Source organism: Nesoenas mayeri (genome assembly GCF_963082525.1).
Source record: "Nesoenas mayeri genome assembly, chromosome: 1".
Lineage (NCBI taxonomy): Eukaryota > Metazoa > Chordata > Aves > Columbiformes > Columbidae > Nesoenas > Nesoenas mayeri.
The window spans coordinates 68,414,147-68,432,537 of NC_137541.1; the positions used below are offsets into that span (position 1 = coordinate 68,414,147).

Sequence of the window (18,391 nt, forward strand, 5' to 3'; positions counted from 1 at the left end):
AATGAGAGGGATTTTGTTTGTTTGTAAAAGTCTGGAATATTTCTTCTATTTTTAGATGTCTGGCACTTAATTTGGCTGCTTTAGGGATCCTTAAGGTCTTCATATAATCAAATGAGGTTGTTTATTTTTCATCCAATGTTGAGATGTCAACAATCGTTTTGATTACATAGACCTGTCAGTTTGGTTATGTTTACTTAATTGACAGTGTTGGTCTGATGAAGCCTTGTTTGCAAATACTTAGTTCTCAGGGTCTGACTGGCTTATTGCACAGATAGGATATAACAGAAAAGGGTTAGGAGATCATTTTTTTTTTTTGTAAAGAAAGCTTGCTTTCTAAAGGATTCCTAAAAATCACAGGCTAATCATGCCAGAGTTCTAGAAAGTGTCAGTATATGATGATGTGTGCAAGCAGAAACTGAATTTTCTGTTGTTTCAGAGCTATGAAACTGAAACATGGCAGCAGCTTAATTGTGCAAGTTCAAAACCAGTTTCCATGACAAATTTAAGGCTCGTCTTAATTTTTTAACAAATAATTTATGGATTTTTCCCACAGGAGCTAATTGACTCAAGTGAAAGCAAACTCAAAAGAAATGCTGTTCTGAATTGCAGCAACTAGATTTTAAAATCTTGCTGAAAAGCTATGGGAGAGGCATTATGCATTTTTCATAGAAAGGAATAAAATATTAATTCCTTTTAGTGACTTAGACGAGCACTATAAAAAAGTATCAGAACTGGGGCAAAAGAACTGCATTATTTAACCACAGCCTCTTCATTACATGTTATTAAAAAGATGTTCGATATTTTGAGAGGAAAAAGACTTTTATAGTTCTGGTTATTAGAGTAAAAAAATAAAATATATTCAGTCTTGGGAGAGAGAACAGAGGCTGTAAGAAAATGTTTCCCCTTCTTTTCGCTGTCTTCTTAAGAAGCAGGCATCAACATTATAATTAAGGAATTTTGTTTCACACCTTTATGGGCACATTCCCTGTGTTGGAACAGCATTTTACAAGACTGCTCATCAGAAAAACCCTCAGCAAAGTTAGAACCTTGTGTCACAAACACCGACGTGCTAGGAGAGCCATGTTCCCTCTGAGCAATCCCGAAAAGGTTCACGGGATTCCACAAACCGAGGAAAGTTGCTCCGGTGCCTGTCCCTACAACAGTACCTAAGTTACTATATAAGGTTTCTCATGAGTACAAGATTGTGTAATATTTCTTCATTACAATAATAATCCATTGGGTGCTGACATCTTCACAGTAAGATGTGACCCGGCAACAATATGCAAGCTTAACTGTATGTATATCTCGTTAAACTCCAAAGGGTGATTCAGGAAGGTCCCTGTTTTATTTTGCAGGCAGTTTTTGCCTGTTCAGAGGTTTTTAATTGCTGTTATTTCTCCTCACAAGAGCTGAGGCTTCATTTGGCAGCCATTAGGAAACTCTTGGGTATAAGTGAATAAAACAGTTCTAACAGGAGAGATGTCATGGAAAGAGTGTGATTCATTGCTTTGAGCTGTGCACAGAACTCAAATACTTGGTTTAATTTGATGCTAGGTGCCAAACTCCATATCTACAGTTTGACATCAAGACTAGGAGAGATCACTTTTTCCTTTGCTTTTGCTGAATCTCTTTATCCCCTTTTGAAGGGCTTTTCCTGATTGTCTCAGGTTGATCATATTCCAGTTAGATAAATGGATAACGGTGCTGTAGATATGCTCTACAAGGAGCATCTAGAGCCTGGAAAATATACCCTTTCCTTAGAACTCCTTACTCTCTAGAAGTTTAACAAAAAATGTTATATCAGATCTGCTTTCTAAATTAACAGATAAGGCTAAAGTTTTGACTGTTTCGGAGTGGTGAATTGCAGAGATTATTGGGATTGCAGTTTTAACTGCTCATGGTTGATCGAGAGTGTGTCATACTGAGAAGACTTTAGTCTTTCTGCTGTGCCATCTAATATTTGAGCTTTATCTGTGCTGTGAACAGGATGTCTAAAAGACTCCTGCTTCCTAAACTTAGGCTTAACTGCACCTGATGCTTAAAGTTGTGGTTCTGCCAAGCTCTAAATCTAGAAAAATCCTAAAACTGGAGGACTCACATCAGAAAGATCTATTTCCATTGCTGTTTAACACATTTTTCAGGGTTCATTAGGTTGTAGAACAGTGATGGTATATAGACTGAGAAAAGAGTAGTGTCTGTTGTTTCCTATATAATGTACATTTAATCACGAGGGAATGCTGTATTGCTGATAAAACAAGGTAGGCAGCATCTACTGCTTTATCCTCCTCCAGTGAGCCGATATTTTCACCATAAAAGGGAATAAAGTTGGTCAGACATGATTTGCCTTTGATTGATTTGTGCTGGCTTCTCCCAGTTGCCTTCTTATCCTTCATGTGGCAGCGAATGGCTTCAAGCAGGATTTGCTTTATAACCTTCCTAGGAATGGCAGTGGGACTGACTGGCCTGCAACTACCTGAATTCCCCTTCTTGAAAATGGGGTTTTTATTCACCTTTCAGTGAAAAGGAGCTTCTCCCCTTGTCACTATGATCTTTGAAAATGATAGAAACTGGCCTTTGAATGACATGGGCAGGCTCCATCAGCACCATAAAAAGCATCCTGACTGATCACAGAATCACAGAATGGTTGGGGTTGGAATGATCTCTGGAGATCATCTAGTCCAACCCACCTGCTAAAGCAGGTTCACCTAGAGCAGATTGCACAGGAATGTGTCCAGGAGGGTTTGGATATCTCCAGAGAAGGAGAGTCCACAGCCCCTCTGAGAAGCCTGTTCTAGTGCTCTGGCACCCTCAAAGTAAATTTTTTCCTCATAATCAAATGGGATCTCTTTTGCTTCAGTCTGTGCCCATTGCCCCTCATCTTATCATTGGGCACCAATGAAATGAGTCTGGTCCCATCCTCTTGACATCTACCCTTCAGATATTTGTAAATATTGATAAGATCCCCTCTCTGTCTTCTCCAGACTGAGCAGTCTCAGCTCTCTCAGTCTCTCCTCATAAGAAAGGTCCTTCAGACCCCCAATCATCTTCATAGCCCACCACTGGACTCTCTCCAGTAATTCCTTGTCCTTCTTAAACTGGGGAGCCCAGAACTGGACACGGGACTCCAGATGTGGCCTCAGCTGGGCAGAATGGAGTGAGAGGATAACCTCCCTCCACCTACAGGTCACACATTTCTTAATGCACCCCAGGATACCATTGGCCTCCTTGGCCACAATGACTCATGGGCAACCTGTTGTCATCCAGAACTCCCAGGTCCTTCTCTGCAGCACTGCTTTCCAGCAGGTAAACCCCTAACCTGTACTGATGCCTGGGATTATTCCTCCCCAGGTGCAGGACCCTACATTTGCCCTTGTTGAACTTCATCAGGTTCTTCTCTGCCCAGTCCTCCAGCCTGTCCAGGTCTTGCTGAATGACTGCACAGCCTTCTGGTGTATCAACCTTTCCTTCCAGTTTGGTATCATCATCAAACTTGCTGAGGGTGCACTCAGTATCTTTATCCAGGTCACTGATGAACAGATTGAACAAGACTGGACCTAATGCTGACTTGTGGGATCCCATAGATTTGTGTGTGTCTACTTGGTTTAAGTGCTCCCTAACTCCATCTTCCTCTGTGGTGGATAACCTTTTACTCCCACAGACTCTGCTATCCAACTTTGCTAGTAAAAAATAATGAAAAAAAAAAAAAAACAAAAAACAAACAATTAATATCTCAGTCTTTTTTTTTTCTTGTTTTTGTTTTTGTTTTTTTTTTTTCTTTTCTTCCTTTGTCACTATGTCCCCTGTCTCATTGAGCAATGGGATCATTTATCTATTAAATCAGCCTTCTTTCTTTTCTATCTGTTTACTTAAGGACCCCATTCTCACTCCCCTGAAGTCTGATTCAGACTGAAAGCTTGTGGTTCTTCAGTTGTTTCCAGAAAGCCAAGGAGTGAATAGAAGTGATTTTGCGTAAATAATTCCCACTGGACATTTCACCTTCATCTTAACCAGTGGTCCTTATGATTTTTATTCAACTTCTCTCCAGTGCCTCACTGATTTTCAGCACTTTTCATCCAGGGGAAGAGGTGGCTCTTCTCACAGGCTGATCACAGTATCACAGTATGTTTGGGATTGGAAGGGATCTCATAAGATCATCTAGTCCAATCCCCCTGATGGAGCAGGAACGCCTAGGTGAGGTTGCACAGGAACATGTGCAGGAGGGTTTTGAATGTCTCCAGAGAAGGAGACTCCACAACCTCCCTGGGCAGCCTGATGCTTACATTTGTTTCTTATTGCTTCTTATTCAAATCTAATATTATTGTTCCAGTGGTCAAGAGGAGGGAAAGTTATTTCTATTCCTTATAGCAATTAAGATTAGAAGACTGTGTGAATGGAATTAGTCTGTGTACTGTTTTTTGTGCACGAGGCTCCTCTGTTGAGTTTTGATTGGGTTTAGTGTCTATTTGGTTTATATTAAATGAAAAAAGTCCTAAAATATTGACACTAAACACCACAATCTTACTACTGCTATCTTAGAAGAGTCTGGTAAAGCTTTCTTCACTCCAGATAGGGGTTTTCTTGTTGATCTTAAGACTGCTCAAATAGGATTTTTTTCGTGTTTGTTGTCTACCTCAGGGCTAATTTGCTTAGTTGTTTTTATTTGGAAAGCTTCTGCTAAAACAAACAAAGTAAAAAAAAAAATGAAAATTGTCTGCCTTGGAAACAAAGTTGGTGGAAAATGTTTTGCTTTGCCTGCCAAAAATTATTACACTCATTTTGCTGCAAAGCTCTACTATTTTTTTGAGCAGAGGAAAAAATTGTAGAGAGGTTGTTCTGATGTCACCATGTGCTTTTTGCCATCCTTGAGTAAATTTGCTCAAATGTGTTCCTTAACATGTATTTCCTTGGAGACTTGTTGGAGATTTACTACCAAAATCCCTGAGGATTTCCTTGCACCAAGAAGACCAGATGCTTCCATGGTCAGAGGGAGGAGCTGTACTGGCTAACCAAGACCTTGCTGCTCCTGTCTGTGCATGATGGATGGGACAACAGGCAGCAGACATAAGAACTGTTTCTTCGGTGCTCTCCATGCCTGCAGGCAGGACACTGGGGTTGGGAAGGTGCATGTGTCAGGTGTAGAAGTGCATGGAGTGGGATGAAGAGAGAGGCAGCCTGAGATGAGATAATGAATGTGGTGCTGCAACCTTTTGTTTCACGGGTAACCATGTGACCCTTTTTTTGCTAGCTGAGCTCTGGAAGTCTCATCATTTGCACTCCAGGGGTGAACAGAAATCCCTGGGAAAGGCAGTTAGAAGTTACAGAAAGACCAAATCCTTTCCTTCCTCTTTGTAGGCAGGATTGGGATGGACAGGGAGAACAAGCAGAAAGAGCTGTGTGGCCCCAGCGAAATGTATTCGTTTCTGCTTTCCCTCTTGTCTGCAATGGCTCAGTCTACTCCATACCCTCACCATAACAAAGCCTAGTGAGAAAATGGAAATATGACCTTCATAGAGACACTCAAAGAGAACATAGTGAAGGTGTGCTACAGGTCAGGGCAAATGTGGGGCTGAGAGACACAGCATTTACATGTATAGAGAGATTGTCAGTCAATAGGATGAGTACAGGCAGCTGTGCTATTTGGGGGATGAATAAGTTGTATAGAATCATGGTGGGGGAAGATCTTTGTGCAGACAGGATATTCCTCACAGCACTGTGTATGTGTGTGGGGGCACAAGGGATGGGATGGGGACTTACCTTGGGGATAGTGGGTTCCATTCACATCAGAACTGTACAAATCTCACTAAAACCTTTCTTTATTGTTCTCTATCAATAGTGACATTCAGTGTTGGCCAAAAATAAAGGAAGTGACTTGTTATAATAGAGGCAATGCCTAACAACCTGTTATAGCTTGTAACAAGTAACAAATTTCAATGTAACAACTTTCCACAGTCTTTGTAGGGTGTAAAGGGGTGTTTCTGTCTGTGTTGTTTTGTTTTACTTTGTTTCGTCAGTTGTTTTTTTTTTTTTTTTTGGTTTTGTTTGTTTGTTTGTTTGTTTTGTTTTGGGGGTTTTTTGTTGCTTTTTTTTGGTTGGTTTTTTTTTTGTTTGTTTTTTGGTTTTTTGGTTTTTTTTGTTGGTTGGGGTTTTTGGTTTGGTTTGGTTTTAATACTGTTTAAACAGGCTGCATGTGCATGTGTCTGTAGAGATGCCCCCCATGGAAGTTGCACTGGCTGGTGCCACTCTCTCAGGGATGGGTGTTAAAGGATGCTGTAAATGGCCACCATCTCCAGCAGCTCCAGGACCTAGCAATTCCTCCTGCTCAGATGCTGGAGCCCAGCCCCATGTGCCCGGAGGCCGAGGGGTCTCTGTCCTTGGGCCAGTGGACATGGTTGCTGCTTTTTTATTTGCAGACTGAACCAGTAGTGAGGCTGAATGCATATGGCAGAGACACACACACTGACATGTCCATGCAGACTGCCACAGTCGAGGTGCTGACTTCAACAACGCCCACAGGTAACTCTGCAAGGACTCACAGGAAACATGAATATCAGCAGGCAAGTCCCTTTCCTCCTCTTCTCTGGCTGCTCAAGGTTGAAGTTCACTAGGGAAGGCACACATGGCACTCTCTAGGCTCACAAGCACATGCAATTTACACTCATGGATCACCTGAATACTAGCCCCATGGGTCCCCTACTCACCAGCTAGTCCAGCTTTGTGGAAGATACAAGCGCTTTCACCCCATCAGCCAGTACCTGGGCTGTGACCCCCCACCCTACTCCAGGATGCCCCCAATTATGTGCACCTCATTCTGACAGCACTGACGCGTAGAGGGCAGGGAGTGAGGTTGAAGGGAGAGACAGTGAAGGAAGGTTTTAATGAGGACTCAAGACTGACTGTGGTGATCAGGTGCAGGGCTGGCTCAGAAAAGTGCTTACATGGGATCAGCAACTGCTCACACACTACCCACACCTTTTTATACCCTCTTCTCTCTGTTCACCTCCTTTCCCCCTAAGCTTACCTCAAAAAGTTCTGCACCATACTATAGGACCCCCTCGAACATCCCAAATCCTCCTGTTCCTCTTGCTGCCATTATCAGTTACAAAGTCCAGGCTGGCTGTCTCCAAAGCTGTGCATAGAGTTTCTTAATGGCCCATCAATTACTAGCTGAAGACTTTTGGTCTTTGCCTCCATTATCCCTCATCTATCAGATTTGTGTCTCTGTGTGTCTTTATTTTTTCCCTTTATCATCTTTGCGTAGAAAGGGGCCTTGATTTATTAACTTACTGAAGCAGATGCTTTCTCCTTCCACATACCCTTATACTGGGTACATGGCACTGATATGGATCATTAACAGGACCACTTAGGAGAAATTTACAGGATCTCTTACCAGATAATGTCACTTATTTATCTTCTCCAACATGCAACTACAGTCTCACCTTGCTAATATTAGCTCAGTAACGAATAACTGATAGTGTTGTTGTTTTGCACAACACTGCTCTCTCAAACCTTTATATGCATGCAAACACAAGCCTACTCTAAAATTTTGTGTTGCAAACACTGCCAGCTAAGAAGCATTAGAAGTGCCACTGGCAGCATGTGCAATCTGATCTTTGCCAGGACTGCTAGCAAGAGTTTCTCTACCCAGGCTAAAATCACCTTACTCATTATGCATTTGAAAGAATGAGGAGAGCTGTAAATATCACTTGCACAGGAATGTAGGAGATGTAGCAAATGCCACAGCAGGATTTTAAAGCATTACTTGTCATTTTGGAAATAATGCCCTTTGCTTGCACAGAAGCGGGGGGCTTGAAATATTTGGGATTTGGGGAACTGAGACAAATTTAGACAGAAGGACTAGGAACAGAAGGGACTGGGAAATGAGTTAGGATAATAATAGCAAACTGAAAGAGCTGGGAAAGGATAGAAGATGGGAATAGGAGGACTGGATATGGTCAGGAACTAAGGCATATGATGGCAGAATAAACATTTGGAAACAGCTCAGGGGCTGTAGGACAGAAGTAAATTAAAGGATTGAAACTGAATTATGGAGTGCAGGAACAAAAAAAGTTGAATGGAATTAAGAAGCACTAAGCCCAGCTCAAGGCTGGACAGGCCTGTCAGAGGAGATGCACCTGATACTGTAGCACCTGAGTTTGGATATAGTGTTTTTATGCCTCAGCAATCCTAAAATGCATAGCAAATAGTTGCAAAACCCTTCATCTTTTTTTTTTTTTTTTCTGGTCATGGTCTGCATGCTGTTGTTATCTTCTGTCTCAGTCTTTCATTTGCTTACACAGCATAGGCTTCTGTTGAAAGCCTAAAAATTGTCACCGTCTGGTGAAGCAGTGTGTATTTCATTCTGTGATAAACAGATCCCTGGAGTCCCTGGAATACTACTAAGGGGTGTCTCTCTCTCTGGAAGGCATCCGACAAAAAACAGCTTTACATATAAAATACTTAAGGGATTTGGAAATAGAGGTTTAAAAGAGGTTTAAAAGTTACTTATCTGTAGGATAAAAGTTAGGGGATTTTATTTTCAAATTTAGTTTTTTGAAAGCCCAAGACAAGTACAGCATTAAAGGTAATTAAGATTTACAGAGGTAAGTACCTGAAAGCTAGAAAATGCTCACATGAAAGTTTCTGGTACAACCTGGTTTCCCTTCCTTTTCTCCATTTGTTCCAGTATTGTGACACAATTTTATTTACACGTTGGTGTATTTTTGCCAGTGCAAGAACCTGTCCTCATTCAATGCACAGAAAACGTAGTGTTCCAGGAATAGTCCCAGGTGATACAGTGAATGAGACTTTAATCATCAGTTTATGATGGAAGTGTAATTCTTCCTCCATCAGCTAATGGTGACACAAGGATCCTATTCAAAGCATAGTGTGGAGACAGCCTGTGTAGTACTTTGTAAATATGAGAAATTGAAATGGAAAACTATGCACTGTTTAGTTACGAGGTTACAGCTGTAATCTTAATGGCATGAGGAGATGGTTCATTCAAGAGTGCGTATGTGAATGCATGTGTGTGCACATGCATGTGAATTCATTGTGCTATGGCTGATGCCATGTCTATATAATAACTTCTCCACTGAGTTTGCTGGCTTTGCTTCAAATGTGTAACTAATGGAGAAGGGAGGGAATTTAACATGGAAGAACAAAAGGAGACAGCAGCTCAGAAAACTGGGATGGGTGCTTTCCTATTAGAGAATAGTCAGGGTTGCTTCTATCTTGGGAAAGCTGGGAAGTCTTACACTGCCCATTGTAGCAATGGTGGGAACTGCAGCGTGTTGATTACATGAAGAGGGGGTTGTTAGATGTCTGAGCCCTACTAACCCTGTTGCTATATGATGCATTGAGATCTGAAGTTACACAAATTGAGAATTCCTTTTATATTTTCTTCCCTCTTACAGTTTAATGTGAATACAAAAGCCAATGTTTTATTTCCCGTGTTCAGTGAAGTAATTAATCTTTCACAGCACAAGTGTCTCTGGCATTCTGGCAGATGAAAGCAGTAGTCACACTCAGAAAAGGAGGCTGAAGGAACTAAGGAATTTGGCCATTAGCATTTGATACCATATCAATAGACTGCTCTGATACCTGGAATGCTGTTAACAAGCAGATAGATTTGTTGTTACTTTCAGGTAAGAGAACAAAACAGAACTGTTTCTGATTGGTATGGCTAATAGTTTCAGGCCATAAGCTAATCTTGCTTCCCTCTCCTGTTTAGCACTTTCATTTATAGATTTATGACTCTGAGTAAGTAGGGAGATATGAGGTTGGCTGTAATTGGTACTGTGCATAAATGTAAATGACCATTTCAAATGTGGATGTTCTGCCAGCTATTACATTACTTATTTATTTATTTATTTATTTTTAATTTTTTTTATTTAAAAAAAAACTTTCCTGGCTATTGCTCTTTTTAGAGCATTGGGATTTGTTTTACATGCGGAATATTTTGAGTCTTGGGGGGTGAATTCTACTTCAGGGCCTCAAGCCTGTGAGAGGTTATGTTGTACCTCCTAGGCTGCATGGTGTTAAAGCTCTGATGCTTCTTTTCAAAGGTCCACAATTCACAAAAGTTACTGCAGGTATGAAGGATTGTTTGGTGTTCTTCTGCTCTCTTCCTTTGGTATGGATGAGTATTACAAAAGGTCACATGAGCAAAGCATCTCTGGCTATTCTCCTGATTGTCCAGTGTCTCCTTCTAGTGAGTCAGGCAGCCAGCCATCATCTTCACTGCTTACTGAGCAGGGTCCAGTCCCAATAGGGTTTTTGCAAAAGGAGTATGAAAAGTACATTGTCTTTGATAGAGGGGCCACTGGCCTGCAAGTGAAGAAACTAGTAGAGCCAGAGGAAGGAGATGGTCCATAACTGGGAAAAGTAAATTAATATGGGAAGCAGGAGATAAGAGTAGCACAGGAACCACAGAGGAGAGAACTGGAAAGTTCAGAAGATGGAGTGACTAGGAAACCCAGAAAGGCAGGAACTGGAAAAGTTCTGTATTCGCCAGACACAAATCTAGGTACCCACCTGGGGTATCTTATTTTTGGAGCGCTTACCTTGAGAGTGTCTGAGTTTGGTTTTCCTGAGAAAATGCTACATACCCTTAATTTTGTGGCAGCTGCAGTGCTGAGCACTTCAAATCAAGTGAAAATGAGCTAAAGAGAATCCAAAGGGCAGTAGTGTTACCCAAAATGCTGACTCACATTCAGAGGTGTGTAAAACATCCAAGGAACTGTTTGGCTTGTTGAAGCTGAACTGGTGTGCTGCAGGTTGACAGGTGCCTGTAAGAACCAGGCTCTGGAGGGGAGCAGTGTCTCTCCAGCTTCTGGAGTAGTAATAGAGCCCAGAATTAGGTGTCCTCCTGTGCTAGAGTCAGCAACAGCTTACCCCATGTATCTAAGAAGGGGGTTTTGTGCACCTTGGAATTAGTGACTGATATACCCTGGAGGAGGATGTGATTATCCTAAACTCTTGAATCATAGCAAAATGCCATACCTGAGCCTCGACATGTGAGCAGTTACCACCTCAAAGACAAGCTTAGTGGCACCTTTAGGTGGCACTGGTCTTGCTATGTTGGCTTCAGACCTAGCAGCCAAATAACTCTGCAGGGAGTGCCATGGTACTGCTGTGTGGGTCTCTGGAGTGCTGCTTCGGGGTTCACCTTTTGCCCCTCCCTGACATCTCTGTATCTCTTGCCATTCTTCTCCAGCTTTGCAAATCATGTAGCATCACAAGATGCTGGCCCAGCAAGATCCGCATGGAGGCTGAATGGTGGCAGCTGGCATCGCCTCTTAATATAGAAGTGAGGGGTGAGGCTGCACAGGCAGTGTGGTGCAGATCAGTTTGTGAACAGGCTTGTGCTAAAAAGAGTTTAGTTGCATGTTGCAAAGGCTTACGGGTTTCATACTGAGCCTGAGGTGCAGCATGAGTACACAGAAGGAAATGAAGTGTCTTTTAAGAGCATTCAGGAGCAAGTGCAAGCAATGCATAGCAGCCAGGATGCCTGCACAGAGATGGACTGTCGTAGGAGGTGACCAGAGAGGGTGGGCATGGCCGAATGGGACTGCAGCTCGCATGGAGGCACCTCAGCTCTCTGTAACACTGCTAGCTCAGGTAATGTGAAGACCAGAACTGTGGCAGCATGAAATGTCTGTGTGGGCTGGAAAATTGTCCTGCAAACCATTATGGAGCTCCACACTGTCTCTGCTATGCTGCTTGAAGCTTTCTTGTTTAAACCCAGTACAGGATGAGCTCAATCACAACAGTGATTGCAATGTAAGCATGCCCTGTATCCTCTTATAGACCTCAGGAGCTCTTCCATCCCTTTCAAAACCTGTTTTTAAAGGATTTCTCAATAGTTAACCACATGAATGAATAAATCATAATTATGATTCAAATAATCCTGTGAATGAATAATTCATTGTAATAATTGAAAAAGGAATCTCAGCAAGAAGCATTTTACTATTACAAAGGTAAACATTGATTCATTTTTTAAAAGAAAAAGGTATATTCTCCAGAGAAGTCTTTTTCATCTGGTTGCCATACCCTAGTTATGTATAATATGGAAGAAAAATAAGTTTCCTTGTGTGACAGCCATCTTCATACAAATGGAAAAATATGCTTCTTTTTGCAACAGCCATATTCAGTGCTAACGGGTGAGAAGGGAAAAAGAATTAAGAGACATTTAAATCATACTCACCTCCTTCTTGAGGACAGAGCCAAACAAGGCAGCCGTAGTCAGCTGGTTCAAATGTCCAAAGCCTGAAGTAACTGAATTTTGTCAGCTAGTTAGAGAGGAATTAGGAGGAAGGGCAAAGAGGGGAATGTTTTCTTCTAGATCTATGCTGCTAAGAAATAGTGTAGGCTAAGCATATGGCTTGCAGCCAGGAAAGGCATCAGATACTATGATGATAAAAGCCTGGTTAATAATATTTAGCACGAACAAAGGGCTTTCAAGGGAAAGACAGACTTTGTTCTCAGAAGGATGGAAGCAGCCTCACCTGTTAGCCTCATTTTTGGAGGGAGAAAGTGCAGTCATGAATTTCTGTGTGCTTTCAGATGTGAAGTGTGACATGGACGGAGCAAGCCACAGGTTTCTAAAGGCAAAAGAGCTGGATGTCTGATTGCCTGTGAAATGCAATGTTTGCTCTGAGGAGTCTAAGTGCTGACCGTGTGGTGGTAAGTAAAAAAAAAAAAAAGAGCAAGCTCACCTGCTTGGTACCTGGGAGAAGTGGTAAACCCTACCCATTACAAATGAGTAGAGAGAAACTATATTTACCTGTGCCTTTTCCCTAGTTGCACTGTTCACTGTGTGACAGGTTGTCTCCATCTGTGGATGGTTCAGTGTCACTGTCCTGCTTGCATCATGGCAATGACATTTATAAATGGAGGTTTGTGAGCCACAGGCATGGAGTGACTAGCTCAAGGTCAACGGCAGCCTGCAGCAGGGATCGGAACGACACCGAGGTCTCCCGAGTCCCACAGATGAGCTCTGACCAGTGACCAGAGCTGTCAATGTTTGACAGTCCCCGTCAGCGTTTTGCCTGAGACGCCAGGGGCAGGGGCAGGTTTTTCATGGTGGAGGGTGGGGGAAAAGAAGGGTCGGGGCGGTGCCACCCCTTGGGCAAGCTGTCGCGAAGAGCCTCTCTGCAGCGCTGCAGCCCCACAGCGGGATCCCCTCGGGGGTACCGGACGCCCCTGGGCTGGAGCTGCTGCGGCTGCTGCGGCGAGGGGTGAGGGGGAGCGAGCAGCAGCCTCCGCGCACGTCCACGAGTGCGTGCGTGTGTCTCGCTGTGTGGGTGCGTGCATCTGTCTGTATCTGAGCGTGTCCGTGCTGGCGCTGCCTGTATCTGCTTGTGTCTGTCTGTCTGTCTCCGTGCGTGCCTCTGCTCACGAGTGCGCGTCGGTGTGTGTATGAGTGTGCCGCTCTCCCCCTGTATAACCGTGTGTGTGTGTGTGTGTGTCCGTGCTTTCTCCTACACCTCCCTCTCCTCCTCTCTCTCCCCCCTCCCGTGTGTGTGTGTGTGTGTGCGCGGCGGGAAGGGCAGAGCCGGGTGCGCCGTGCAGCAGCGCGGTGCCCCAGCGCGGGGCAGAGCACCCCAGAGCCGCGGCCGGAGCCGGATCCGGAGGAGGACCCGCGCCGCGCCGGGAGCCGGATCCGGAGCAGGACCCGAGCCGGGAGCCCCGCGGAGCCACCGGGAGAGCGCGGCCGCACCGAGGCGCAACAGGCGGGGCGGCGGGCGGATGGCGGCGGGCGGCGGCGCCGGCCGCTGAAGGCGAGGAGGCGAGGCGGTGGCGGCGGCGGGGCGCGGAGCAGAGCGGGCGGGATGCGGGCGGAGGAGCCGCTGGCGCTGGCGGCCCCGCGGGCTGGAGGCGGCGAGGCGGAGGCGGAGGCTCCGGGCGAGGAGCGGAGCGGCGGCAGCTGCTGCAGCAGCGAGCGGTTGGTGATCAACATCTCGGGGCTGCGTTTCGAGACCCAGCTACGGACCCTCTCCATCTTCCCTGACACGTTGCTGGGTGACCCCAGCCGCCGGGTGCGCTACTTTGACCCGCTTCGCAACGAGTACTTCTTCGACCGCAACCGGCCCAGCTTCGATGCCATCCTCTACTACTACCAGTCCGGGGGGCGGCTCCGCCGGCCAGTCCATGTGCCCCTCGACATCTTCCTGGAGGAGATCCGCTTCTACCAGCTGGGTCAGGAGGCCATCGAGACCTTCCGGGAGGATGAGGGCTTCATTCAAGAGGAGGAAAAGCCCTTGCCCCAGCACCATTTCCAGCGCCAGGTCTGGCTGCTCTTTGAGTATCCCGAGAGTTCCGGGCCAGCCCGGGCCATCGCCATTGTCTCCGTGTTGGTCATCCTCATCTCCATCGTCATCTTCTGCCTGGAGACCCTGCCTGAGTTTCGCCAGGAGCCCAAGGGCACCCAACCTGGCTTTGGGGAGGCGGCACCACCCGGTGACGAAGCGCTGCTGCTGCCGCCGCCACTCCCGCCGAGCGGGACTCCACTGCCCCTGCACCCCGCTGCTGGCGCCGGCCCCTTCTTCACTGACCCCTTCTTCCTCATCGAGACCCTGTGCATCATCTGGTTCTCCTTTGAGCTCCTCGTCCGCTTCTTTGCCTGTCCCAGCAAACCCGAGTTCTCCCGCAACATCATGAACATTATTGACATTGTGGCCATCATCCCCTACTTCATCACTCTGGGGACTGAGCTGGCCCAGCAGCAGCAACAAAAACAGCAGCCCGGTGGCAGCAGCAATGGGGGCCAGCAGCAAGCCATGTCCCTGGCCATCCTCAGAGTCATCCGCCTGGTCAGAGTCTTCAGGATCTTCAAGCTTTCCAGACACTCCAAGGGGTTACAGATCTTGGGGAAGACTCTCCAGGCCAGCATGAGGGAGCTGGGCCTTCTCATCTTCTTCCTCTTCATCGGGGTGATCCTCTTCTCCAGTGCTGTCTACTTTGCAGAGACTGATGACCCTGACTCCCTTTTCACCAGCATCCCTGATGCTTTTTGGTGGGCAGTGGTGTCCATGACCACTGTGGGCTATGGGGACATGTATCCCATGACAATCGGTGGCAAGATTGTTGGTTCCTTGTGTGCCATTGCAGGTGTGCTCACCATTGCCCTCCCTGTCCCTGTCATCGTGTCCAACTTCAACTACTTCTACCACCGAGAGACTGATCATGAAGAGCAGTGCCAGTACACCCATGTCACCTGTGGCCAGCAGCAGTCACCTTTCTCTGAGCCCAAGAAGGGGGACAGTAATCAGTCTCTCAGCAAATCTGAATTCCTGGAAGCAGAAGACCTGGAGTCCATGAAATATTCCAACTTCATTCCTCCCAACAACCAGGGTTATAAAGAGAAGAAAATGCTGACAGAGGTGTGATCATTTTTGTTATCCTTGGGTCCAGACACAGAGCTACAGGCTGCTGCACAGCCGTCTTCCTACTAGCAGCTGGATCTATTCAGCATTTACATGCCAGACTGTGAATTGTGATACCGTAAACAGAATGATTGTGATAATGGGCTCTTCTGTCCTGATTTGCTGTTTCTTGTTACTGTGTGCAGCCAGAAATGTTCTTGCTTTATTCTGTGGAGTGCTAGCTGTCATCCCCCACTCCCTCGTGAATTTCTTTCTCTGTTTTTGAAGACTGCTTTAATCCAATATTTGCTCTGAAACCTAGCCTTTCTACTCCACTAGCAGAGAAGCCCTTGCCACTACTTCAGCTGAAGGATTCTGCAGTGAACGAATAGTTAAACAGGCTACAAACATCTGGCTCAAGCTGTGCCCTTAGTTCCTGTGCCAGCACAGTGCCCTTGGCTGTGGGATCAGTCACGCCTGCCATGCCATTGCCTTTGAATAATGGAAACACTGTAGCCAGCATCACAGTGACTTCTGCAGCTGTAGGAGAAAGTCAGCAAGCGGATGTCTTCCTTCTTTGCAACCCTTAGTGTGCTAAAGATCCTCATGGTTTGTGTTTCAAAAAAGGTGCAGAAATCCAAAAGCCCTTTGTTACTTGTGACCATATACCATTTATCAAAAACAAGCTTAAAGAAATCAACAGGCTTGGTGAAGGTTCTGTTTTGAGCTTATTTGAGCCTTATTTATGCCAGTGCCCTGACGTTAATTGGCTCTTACAGTACCAACTTAATAGTGGTAAATGCCTTCTGATGCAAGGCACGTTTGAATAAATTCATTTGTTATCTCTGCAGTTTATCTCCACACAATAGCTTTTAATGAGATGTACTTTATGCTCCAGATATCCAGTTCTGTATTCAGGCATGTGAGAGCAATTGACTCCACTGCATTTTTATTGAAGCGTTTGTATAGCTGAGGGAAGTTTGCATGCTGGTGTTTTGGTGATGTAGCTGAAAACCACCAACCACAGACAGCTGCATCCATGCTGTCTGAAGATTGCACTGATTTAGTGTGTCACATGCATAAATTACCCCAGGGTAAATGTGTCAGCATTTGAGATTGAGATTGGCATGGATAGGTACTTCCCTAAGCCATCTGCACAAACCCAACAACATACCCTAGACCTTTCAAATTAGGAGAGAAACAGCTATCCTTGAAGACATACTTTTGCTGTATTACTGATCTAGCCAGTTGTTGGTATTTCATGGATACAAGGCACAGCAATGTCTTTTGCATGCACTAGATTTTATGAGAGTGACTTATGCTAGCAATGCAGAACGCATAGCTTGGCTTGCAGTGCTAGATTTGCCAAGGAACCAGAGATTTGCATCTTACGATGGACATTTTGCTTCCCAGATATTTTCTTTTTTTTTAATCAGCCCTGCCTTACACCTAACTTTAAAATGTTTCAAATGCTGCCAGTGGGTGAGAAGGGGAAATGGATGCTTTCAGATTCTATTGGCAAATTTTCCTGCAAAGAAAAGTCTTTCTTGTTTTAAATATAAGTGTACGTTCTGCATTCACATGTGTGCATGTGTATGAAAGCAAAGGCAGCCATTAAGGTCTTGCATCATGCTGTATGATATGCATATTAGAATGTACTACATATTGCATGTGACACATGTAATACATAAATGAGACATAATATCAAGATGCAAAATATATAGAATACATTTTATGTATATGTATATATTATGCTTTTCAACCATAAAGCTAAGAATGCTAAAGGCATATACTTTAATATGGTCAGAATTGGCTACAGAACTGGTTGTTGGATGGGATCTGTTTGCATCTTCAATACCCTGCTTGTTTTTCATCATCTTGAGATCTGGCTCCATGCCTAGAGTTCTTTTGTTGTGGTGTCTCTTCATCTGGGCCCTGATCATATGGTAGAAGTTGTTTGTGTAAATCCTAGCTGCTACTTTTCTCCAGAGTCCCATTGTCTTCTCAAAGGTTTTTAATGTACAGGGATCTCCCCTGGAGTCAGCGCACAACCATTACATGAAAACCTCTGTTGTCTCTCTCACTGAAATCAGTAGCAAAATGCCACTTGTCTCAGTTACTGCAGGTCAGTCTGGGAGACACAAGCATGCTGTGGTGAGGGCTCTATAGCTGAGAGGAGTTTGCCTGAACACATAGGTGCCTAATTGCTCTTTGGTTCATCAAGACTGAGGCAAATATCTGTGAAAGTCTGGAGCCTGGGAGCCATTCTGCATCCCCTGAAGCATGTAACCAGCTGTTGGGTAAGTAATCCTGGTGAATAAGTGGGATTGAGGAAGGATGAGCATGGTGACATCTCTGTTGATTTTGTGTAAAAAGTTGTCTTGATCATTGAGTTAATTCAGTAAAAAGCTGCAGTTGTTCTTAGCTGTGTTTCAGGGTCAGTATAATGAAATATTTTCTGTGAGTGGAAGAGAGTGACTCTTCTTCAAATTTTGTGTTACTGTAGCAGATGCACAAAAAACTAGCAAAATAACCTGCTATTTAAGAGGGATGTTTGCAGACTACTGCTGCCTCCTTGCAGAATGTCCATGTTTGGCATTATTTTATGCCTGAGTGTATCAGCTGATAAAAGTTTCCCCAAAGTAAGATATAAAAAACTCAGGTTAAGCATGAGTTCAGGAGGAGGCATGAGACATGCTGAGCCTACGTCAGAAAATTCCCTTGCTCATTTCTTCCCTTGGGCCTGACCCCAATGCCCCTGCCAGGCAGGAGCCCTCCCTGTTCAGAACAGGTCATTCTCCTGACCAGCATGACAGACAGACAGGCATGGAAACTCCAACAAAAAGAGATTTGAGACAAATTACTGATAGTATAATCCCAAAGTGTCTTATAGAGATGCTCTTGTAAAGAGATTTCCTGTTCTCAGGTGAAATTCAGCAGTGAGTTTCTAGCCAGAGTGTTGTCTGTACACTGACACGGGCACACACACAGGTGTACACACAAAGCGCTGGTGTGAAAGACCTTCG

General features: G+C 44.7%; 1 protein-coding gene across 1 annotated transcript; it reads left to right on the forward strand.

Annotated features, from left to right (window-relative positions):
* Window positions 1–13,832: 13,832 nt before the first annotated feature.
* KCNA6 (potassium voltage-gated channel subfamily A member 6) lies at window positions 13,833–15,389 on the forward strand (the record flags this gene model as incomplete). Its single annotated transcript, XM_080349851.1, has 1 exon — window positions 13,833–15,389. The coding sequence occupies one exon, from the start codon at window positions 13,833–13,835 to the stop codon at window positions 15,387–15,389; it is 1,557 nt and encodes a 518-aa protein (XP_080205977.1).
* Between the last annotated feature and the right edge of the window lie 3,002 nt (window positions 15,390–18,391).